Below are 9745 nucleotides of genomic sequence, written 5' to 3' on the forward strand. Positions count from 1 at the left end.
CAAAATGTTCCTTTAGAATTCCTAATCAGATATAAAGTATTTTACCAATTTTGTTTGAATGATAGCTTTGTTTCATTTGTAATCTTTAGATGTAATTCTCTTTAAATGTCCGTATGAGATGGCAGTGTCTTCGTAACTGTGCTATTCACGAGATTTATTGCAACGTGTGTGTTTCATTTCTCTGTCTGGTTTGGTATCTGGGTAATGCTGATCTCATAGAATAAGCTGGAAAGTGTTCTCTCCTCTTCTGAGTTTGTGTAGAATTGGCATTATTTCTTTAAATCATCCACAGGAGGTTTCTAACTACAAATTCAACTTCTTTGTGCTATACAGGGCTAGTTGTGTTATCTTTTTCCTCTTGGGTGAGCTTTGGTAGCTTATGTATTTCAAGGAATTTGTCTATTTCATCTGTGTTGTCAAGTTGGCATAGAGTTGCTTCCAATATTCCCTTATTATATTTTATAGTATGTATTAAAATGGTAATCGATAGTGTCCCACAAGCACAGCGGGTGTGACAGAAGGGGACATTGAAAGCTGCATGTCCAGTGCTGTCTTTTTTTTTTTTTTTTTGAGACAGAGTCTCACTCTGTTGCCCGGGCTAGAGTGAGTGCCGTGGCGTCAGCCTAGCTCACAGCAACCTCAAACTCCTGAGCTCAAGCAATCCTCCTGTCTCAGCCTCCCGAGTAGCTGGGACTACAGGCATGCGCCACCATGCCCGGCTAATTTTTTCTATATATATTTTTAGCTGTCCATATAATTTCTTTCTATTTTTAGTAGAGGTGGGGTCTCGCTCTTGCTCAGGCTGGTCTCGAACTCCTGAGCTCAAACGATCCGCCCACCTCGGCCTCCCAGAGTGCTAGGATTACAGGCGTGAGCCACCGCGCCCGGCCAAGTGCTGTCTTGCACTTGCATTTCTGAGACTGCACTTGGTCCAGGAGTGATATCGGCATTAAAGCTCAAACCTCTCACGGGGCAAGGTCCGCGCCCTCTCATAGCAAGCATACCCCAGCCCCCTTCCCGTGGCCACCTTCCGTGGTGGCTCCGAACGCCGGGCCAGCTTTTCCGCGTCCCCGCAGGGGCGCCCGAGCTGTCGGAGAAGGAGCGCAAGGAGCTGGAGGGCCGGCTGAAGGCGCGCGAGGACCTGCTGCTCCCCATCTACCACCAGGTGGCAGTGCAGTTCGCCGACCTGCACGACACGCCGGGCAGGATGCTGGAGAAGGGCGTCATCTCCGTGAGTTGCCTGTCACCGCGGGGCCACCTGGCCTCCAACACACGGAGGAGATGAAGGCCCAGGGGCTGGGCGTGGGTCAAACGCCGCATGTCACCGTCACCCGGGGGGCTTTAAAGAAACTACATCCAGGTGTCGTTCCAGATGGGTCATGTCCAAGTACCTGGGTGGGAGCCGGGCAGTTGTGCTTTTGTTTTTAATTCCCAAGAGATTCCAGTAGGCAGCGGAAGTTTGGGGACCACTAATCTGACCTCTGTGTGTTTACAACCCCTCCGTCGGTTTGGACCTGGGCCGGGTTTGGAAGCCAGAGTTCCTGCCAGTGTGCGCCCAGCCCCTGACTGTCACGAACCCTGCCCCGACCCCCTGCCCCCAAGGGCATCCCACAGTCCCCCGTGTCCCGTGCTTGTCAGCTTCCCTTGTGGGAATGTTGTCCCTCCCAGCCGGCTTAAGCCTCTGCGTGAGCCTGTGTTTTGTGTCCTTAGAGGCGCAGGTAGGTGCCAGGTTTGTATGGGGGACACTCCTTCACCTGGTGAGGTCCTGGCTCTGCCCGTTCCTGAGCAGCTCCCCAAGCCTCAGCTTCCTGGCCTGTGAAATGGGCGCAGGGCTGGGCCCGGCCCCAGACGGCCGCTAGCGAGGGCGTGGTCGGAGCCAGGGCCGGCTCCTCCTGCCCTGGCCGCGGGGCTCAGGCTGGGCCCGTCCGCAGGACATCCTGGAGTGGAAGACGGCGCGCACCTTCCTGTACTGGCGTCTGCGCCGCCTGCTCCTGGAGGACCAGGTCCGGCAGGAGATCCTGCAGGCCAGCGGCCCGCTCAGCCACGTGCACATCCAGTCCATGCTGCGCCGCTGGTTCGTGGAGTCGGAGGGCGCCGTCAAGGTGGGCCCCGGCGGGGGTTCGGGGGGCGGGTTGGGGAGGCAGCGGGCACGGGGCTGCCTGGGCCGGAGGGCAGCCTGCCCGGCAGCAGGGTCCCTCTCTGACGCAGCCTCTGCCCGTCCCCAGGCCTACCTGTGGGACAATAACCAGGTGGTCGTGCAGTGGCTGGAGCAGCACTGGCAGGCGGAGGATGGCCTGCACTCCACCATCCGCGAGAACATCAAGTGCCTGCAGCACGACTTCGTCCTTAAGACCATCCAGGAGTGAGTGGCCACCACCCCGGCCTGGCCCCGGGCTTCCTGGCGGGCACCAGAGCCAGCGTTCACCTCCAGCTGCCCGACTCCACGGCGGCCCCTGGGACCTTGACTCGAAGTCCCAGGGCCTCATGCGCCGAGGTCCACGGCCTGGGGTCGGGCTGGCCGCCCCCCAGCAAAGCGACCGCATCCCCTTGTGCCCAGTCTCCCGGCGCAGTGGCAGGGCGAGGCACAGAGCCCCGCGATGCTCTGAGGAGCTGTGAGCCTCTCGCCACTTGTCACCCCTGCCGGACTGTCCAGGGCACAGTGGGGCTGGGCACAGAACCCGCGTTCTGACTGCCAGGCTTAGTGTCCCTGCCGGGGTCCGCCTCCCCTTCCCCTGGGGTCCCCTGTGAGGCATGTAGCAGAGCACAGGGCCCCCCATTTGGGGGATGAAGCTGAGGTTCAGGGGAGGTGCCTTGCCTCAGGTCACATCACACAGCTGGCGACCAGCAGGGACAGTGGTACCTGAAGGCGTTCTGACCCCCAGTCCTAGTCCCTAGTCCCTAGTCCCAAGTCCCTTCTGCCCCCTGGGAGCATCACCCCATGGTGACCACAGCAGGAAGGGAACGGGGAGCTCCGGGTTTGGGGATGTGGCCCTGCACAGCACCCTGCCACCCTAGGAGCCACTGAGTGAAGTGGCAAGAGTGACCCCAGCCCTTCTCTCCCCTGCCCCCGCAGCCTGGTCCAGGAAAACCCCGAGGTGGCCATGGACTGCGTGATGTACCTGAGCCAGCACATCAGCCCAGCCGAGCGGGCCCAGGTTGCCCACCTGCTGTCTACCCTGGAGAGCCCGGCCTCCACCTGACCCTGTGACCCCGGCCACCCAGCCATACCCAGGACCACGGGCACAAGAAGTCGAGTTGACTCGCCGACCACACGCCCTCGCCGGGGGCTTCCTTATTTAAAAAAAAAAAAAAAAAAAAGGCCGGGCGCGGTGGCTCACGCCTGTAATCCTAGCACTCTGGGAGGCCGAGGTGGGCGGATCGTTTGAGCTCAGGAGTTCGAGACCAGCCTGAGCAAGAGCGAGACCCCATCTCTACTAAAAATAGAAAGAAATTATATGGACAGCTAAAAAATATATATAGAAAAAATCAGCCGGGCATGGTGGTGCATGCCTGTAGTCCCAGCTACTCGGGAGGCTGAGACAGGAGGATTGCTTGAGCTCAGGAGTTTGAGGTTGCTGTGAGCTAGGCTGACGCCACGGCACTCACTCTAGCCTGGGCAACAGAGTGAGACTCTGTCTCAAAAAAAAAAAAAAAAAAAAAAAGTCCTGGGCGTTTCTGCAGGGCTGCTGGTCCCCGGCTGACTCCTGTCTCCATAAAAGCCCGGGGGGGGGCCCTTCCAGAAATAGCCCCCTCTCCATAGCTGGCAAGTTTGTTCTGTTTTGTGTCTTAAGACAACATTTTTGCTGCATCACTGAATCAGATTGAACCAAAACATCCATTTCCTTTTTCCTTTTTGGTGCCCAGGATCCAGGTATTCTTGATATCAGTAACAGACTCTTTTATTTTTTTACTCCGAGACCAGCACTGGTTGGAAGCATCTTATATATTTCAGCCAAATAAATGGGCCATGGAAAAAAATATGTAGACAAGACTAGAGGGATAAACCTATTTTTGTAATGATGCTTCTTTGGATACTGTCTAGTCGCTCAGGAAAGGGTATGAATGATTTTTTTATTAAGAGAATAAAATGGTACTTTGTTCCCCAAGTGGCCCTGCTGAATGAATCGCCAGGAATGTCCCATTGGCAGGCCGCGCCGAGCACGCTCGTTAGCGGAGATTGTCTTTTCGAGAGAGGGAATGCAGAATGAGTGGGATGCCCGGTTGCAGGTTCCAGGGTGTTTGGAGGAGTCTTTTGTGCGGCTCAAGGCCCTCTGTCGCCTCGTCCCTCTAAGGAGAACAAGGACTGTCCCCTCCCACTGCAGGACTGGCCACCCACCCTGGGCTCGCACCCCCTGCCCAAGTACAGAGGGGGAGGGGAAGCCCTCACCCGGACTCATGGCCCAGCTTGCGCGCAAATGTCACTGCTGTGATCGTCACTACCACCCCCTTGAGTTGCTGTTGCTTCCTCACCTGTTGGCTTGATGTCCATGGTGGGCCCAGCTGCTGGTGACCAAGGACCAGACTGTGATGACCACGCCAATCTGCTCAGGGAGGACCTTGGGCACCTGGCTCCGAAGCCTGCACAGCCTCAGGGTCTGTGGTCCTCTCGTCCCTCCCACCTGGGCTGGAGTTAGGGACGAGGGGACTTGGCCCCAACCTGCTGCCACGGTGGGCGTGTTACGCCTGGCTGGCGTGGAAGCCCACGAGGTTGCCCAGGGAAGCCGCTGCAAGCTGGGATGCTTGAGGATGTCCAGGTTTAAAAAAAAAAAAAAAAAGTCTGGACATTATCCAGTGACAGCCCCGGCACGTAAAGCGGGCATGGGGGCAGCGAGGGCGGGAGAAAGAGGAGTCACCCGTTGTCCCATCCTGCAGCTTGTTGGGGGACAGTGGAGAATCGCTGCTGCTTTGGGAACCGAAGGGTTTTGTGCCGGGCAAGGCCCTCTTGGTTTTGGCGGGAAAAGACCAGTCTATAAATAGCTGCTGTCCTAGAACGGTGGCTGGGCAGGGAGCCTACCAGGAAATGTGCAGAATAAACTATTTTTTGAAAAAAGAACTTTGCCATTGACTTGATTTTGTATCCCGAAGCCTACAGGTACATTGCTTCAATTTTTCAGCCTGGTTTCAAACTCGGACAGTGACTGTTAAATCCAGAAGTGCCCCAGGGTCCACCTTTTAGAGTAACTGTGGCCCGAATGGGGTAGAGACGGGAACAAGGGTGACCCACACAGGCCGCAGAAAGGCTGCCTCCCTATGGCTTGCGTGAGCCAGCAGGTGTGGACAAACCCTCCCCCAGAGCCACGCTGCTGAGCAGCCGAAAGCATCTTCCCCAAATGTGACTTCCCTCTTCTAAGTCCCCTGGGGACAAAGTTCTCACTCAACCCATAAGGCTTGGCATGAGCCAGTCCTGGCCACCCACCTCCCACCCACGAGTCTGCACCGTCAGTTCACCTCCAGGTGCACACGGACCATTTCTCCTGGGGAAACTCTTCTCCCTTGGCCTTTGCCTGGCTGACTCCTACTCATCCCTCAAAACCCAACTCAAATGGCAACTCCCCTGGGCAGCCTTCTCTGACCACCTCTTCGGTGGTTTGGGAGCCCCTCCTTTGTGGTCCCCAGCCCCCGTTTTCCCCGTTTTCTGCAGTATATGTGACACACAGATTTGGAAGTGAAATATATGGCAGAATAGTGTGTAGGGGCTGGGCACAGTGGCTCACGCCTGTAATCCTAGCACTTTGGGAGGCCATCGAGGGAGGATCACCTGAGGCCAGGAGTTCAAGACCAGCCTGGGCAAGAGCGACACCCCAACTCTACAGAACATAAACTGGCCGAGTACAGGGGTGGCACGTGCCTGTGTTCCCAGCTACTCAGGAGGCTGAGGCAGGAGGATCACTTGAGCCTAAGAGCAGTGAGCTATTAATATGATGACGCCACTGCACTCTAGCCCAGGCAACAGAGCAAGACCCTGTCTCAAAAAAGGAAAAAAGAAGAGGAAAAAAAAATAGTGCATAGGAAACACAGATACAGCCTACAAGTATTTTGTATTTTCATTTTTGTCGTGGTAAAATATACCTAACAATATTTACCATCTTAACCATTTTTAAGTGTCTAGTTCAGTAGTGTTCAATACATTCACATTGTTGTTTAACCAATCTGCAGAACGTTTTCATTTGCAAAAGCGAGACTCTGTACCCATTAACACCTTAACTGCCATGTGAGTTGTATTTAACTCAGGCTAGTTTTGCGCCTGGGGGGCCTCCTGAAGTGTATGTATGTAACTCACGCGTCTCTTCACCTTGGGAGCCGCAAGAGCTATTTTTCAAGTTGCATGTAACTCATGCACAGAAAACAACACAAAATAACAAATGCTTCGCTACATTAGAAAGGATCGTTTTGTTTTCGAAGTTTTGATTCTATTTTTGTAATCAAACACCATGGCCCCAAGAAAAAAATTGTTTTTTTTTTTTCTAGTGTGGCAGTCGATGTGTTAAACACTAACTCCCCACCCCCTCCCTCCTTCCAGCCCCTGGCAACCAGCCTTCTATTTCTGTCCCCGTGAATCTGACTGCTCCAGGTACCCCATGAGCGTGGAATCACACAGTATGTGTCTTGTTTGTAACAGGCTTGTTCAGTTAGCGTAATGTCCTCAGGGCGCGTCCATGTCCTAGCAGGTGTCCGAACTTCCTTTTCAAGGCTGAATAACGTCCCAACTGTATCTATGCATCCCTCAGTGGGACACTTGGGTTGCTTCCACCTTTTCTTTGTTTGAATAATGCTTCCGTGAACCTGGGTGTACACATCTGTCCGAGTCCCTGCTTTCAGTTCTTTTGTGTCTATACCCGGAAGTGGAATTACCGGATTGCACAGTCATTTTATATTTAATCTTTCTGCAGAATCACCGTGCTGTTTTCTGTAGCAGCTGCACCATTTTACAACCCCACGGGCAATGCCCCGGTGTTCTAATTTCCCCACAGCCTTGCCACCACGACGTGGGTTTGTTTTTGCTTTGTTTGATAGCAGCCATCGAAGGGGTGGAGCCTGGAAGTCATTGTAACTCGAAAGGCATGGGACCTTTTTACTCGCAGGCCTCGAACGTCAGGGATGGGCTATGTGGACGCCAGCAAGTTAGACCACGTGTCCGTGGTTAAGCGGAGACGCTCAGCTGTCGTGGGAGAAGCACCGGGACTGGAGTGGGTTGGAGATGCTCCTGCCCAGAATTGGGTGGGGGGGGGAATTATCCCACACAGAGGAAGCCAGGTCAGAGGATTTGGGTCCCAGACCTGAGCTGAGTTGTCCCCCCTCTCCTGGGGGTATTTGTGCCTGTCCCGTGGCGATCTGAGGGTCGCTATGGAAGATGCTGAGAGCTCTGTGCTGAGGGGACAGGTTCTCGTGGACAGGGCACCCCTTGGGGATGGGTGTGAGGCCTGGCTCCTCGTGTCTTTGGCTGCCAGAGAAGTTGCCTGCAGTTCAGCCACCAGCTAGGTCTCTGCCCTTCTGCCCCTGGGCTCAGAGGGCCGCGACACCAGAGATCTGAGGTCCGGCGTCCACACCCACAGGAAGGACAGTCAACCAGCGCCGTCCAAAGGAGGCGATGCTGGCTCCCCCACCCACTCTTGTCCTGCTTTTGATCAGATCTTTTCTGGTTGGTTGGTTTGTTTGTTTGTTTGTTTTGTTTTTGACACAGAGTCTCTTTCTGTCACCCGGGCTAGAGTGCAGTGGCATCATAATAGCTCACTGAAACCTTAAACTCCTGGGCTCAAGTGATCCTCCTGCCTCAGCCTCCCAAAGTGCTAGGATTACAGGCATGCGCCACCGCACCTGGCCCGATCAGACCTTTTCATCCTTTCCCTAAACCTCCACCAGCCGCTGTTCAATGGCTCACACCAAGCCAGGCAGTGCCGTGCCGTGCAAGGCGCTGGGAGACCTGCAGACCCGGGCTCAACTCCCAGCTGCGTAACCTTGGAGAGTTTTTACTTCTCTTCCAACTAGCAAGCAGACGGTGTCTGCCGAGCCCTCTGAGATGTGTTAAAAGACCAAGGGGAAGCACAGTGCTGTTGAATCTCACCTCTACCCCATACTGATCGCATGCAAGCCCCTTAGTCTCAGGGAGCCTCAGTTTCCTCCTCTGTAAAATGGGGATGCATTTATTTTCTATGGCCACTGTAACAATCACCAGCAACTTAGTGGCTTAAAACTACACGAATTTATTATCCTACAGTCCTGGAGGTCAGAAGTCCAAAATGGGTCTCGCTGGGCCCAGATCCAAGTGTTCAGCAGGGCTGAGGTCCTCCTGCAGGCTCTGGGGGAGAATCCGTTTTCTTACCTTTTCCAGCTTCTAGAAACCCCATTCCGTCTTCAAAGCCAGCACTGTATGCAGCATCTTCTAATCGGACACTGACTGTCCTGCCTCCCTCTTTTACTTAGAAGGACCGTTGTCATTATAGCGGACCAACCTTGACAATCTGGGATAATTCAGCTGATTGGCAACTGTAATTCCATCTGCATCCTTAATGCCCCCTGGCCGCTAACACACTCACGGGCTCCAGGGATTGGGACGTGGCCACCGGTGGGTGGGGAGTGGGCCTTATTCTGCCTGTCATAAGGGACGGTGACAGCTTTATTTCATGGGAATCAGAGGAAAATAAATCATGTCACGGTACACCTGGCAGGGAGGAAGCCCCTGCCAGTGTTAGGGACTATGTCATTCTTTTTTTTTTTTTTTTTTTTTTTTTGAGACAGAGTCTCACTCTGTTGCCCAGGCTAGAGTGAGTGCCGTGGCATCAGCCTAGCTCACAGCAACCTCAAACTCCTGGGCTCAAGCGATCCTCCTGTCTCAGCCTCCCAAGTAGCTGGGACTACAGGCATGCACCACCATGCCCGGCTAATTTTTTCTATATATATTTAGCTGTCCATATAATTTGTTTCTATTTTTAGTAGAGGTGGGGTCTCGCTCTTGCTCAGGCTGGTCTCGAACTCCTGAGCTCAAACGATCCGCCCACCTCGGCCTCCCAGAGTGCTAGGATTACAGGCGTGAGCCACCGCGCCCGGCCTGGGACTATGTCATTCTTGTTGTTAGAACGTGGATGATTTCTCATGGAGGGGGCAGGAAAGCTACAGGATCTCAGAGCCTCAGTTTCCTCATCTGGGAAATGGGAACATCTCACTGCATGCACAGGTCGTGCGGGGCTTCAGGGAGCCGCTGCCTGACGAGGGTTTAACTCGGTGCACCAGGCGCTCGAGTGGAGGTGATTTGTGTTTTTCTCCCATTAGTTGATTGCTCAGCTTCAGAGAGAACCTCAGCCAGGGGCTCGTTCCTCCCATGTCCCCTTCGTGCTTTCTTCAGGTGTCATCATGGCCTCTGCACAGGGGGCGCTCTGGCTGTGACCAGGGCTCTGCCCAGAGCGTGTGACCCTGTGACCTTGGCATGCTTGCCTTGGCTCAGTGTACCTGGCCCCCCACTTGCCTGTCATAAGGAACGGATGTCAGACTCAGTTGTGCGTTCCCCAGCCCTTTCCACGTGGTGACTCAACGGCTCAGCCCCGTCCTCCCAGCTTAGCAGCTCAGGAGATGGGGGGCGCTCCTGTCCCCTAGCTCCTGCCAGGTCCTGGGGAGATCCGCATCAGCTGCGACCACCATGGCCTGTGTCACTTTCTCCCTGCTTCGACCTATGGCTGGGGGTCGCTGGGGGGCTGCAGTGCTCTTGTTGGCCAGGCCAGGGTAGGTAACAAGTGCTGGGCACAGAAAGACA

General features: G+C 54.7%; 1 protein-coding gene across 1 annotated transcript in view; it reads left to right on the forward strand.

The window, feature by feature from the left end:
* The window catches only part of ACACB (acetyl-CoA carboxylase beta), a 99873-nt gene extending 96554 nt beyond the window's left edge, over positions 1 to 3319 (forward strand). Inside the window, exons 50-53 of the mRNA XM_069497550.1 lie at positions 1077 to 1231; positions 1932 to 2102; positions 2226 to 2362; positions 3074 to 3319. Of these exons, the coding sequence (XP_069353651.1) occupies positions 1077 to 1231; positions 1932 to 2102; positions 2226 to 2362; positions 3074 to 3200 (590 nt within the window). The 3' untranslated portion in view covers positions 3201 to 3319. The remainder of the gene's footprint in view (positions 1 to 1076; positions 1232 to 1931; positions 2103 to 2225; positions 2363 to 3073) is intronic.
* Positions 3320 to 9745: the final 6426 nt, after the last annotated feature.

This window comes from Eulemur rufifrons, chromosome 21 (assembly GCF_041146395.1).
Source record: "Eulemur rufifrons isolate Redbay chromosome 21, OSU_ERuf_1, whole genome shotgun sequence".
Classification (NCBI taxonomy): Eukaryota; Metazoa; Chordata; class Mammalia; order Primates; family Lemuridae; genus Eulemur; species Eulemur rufifrons.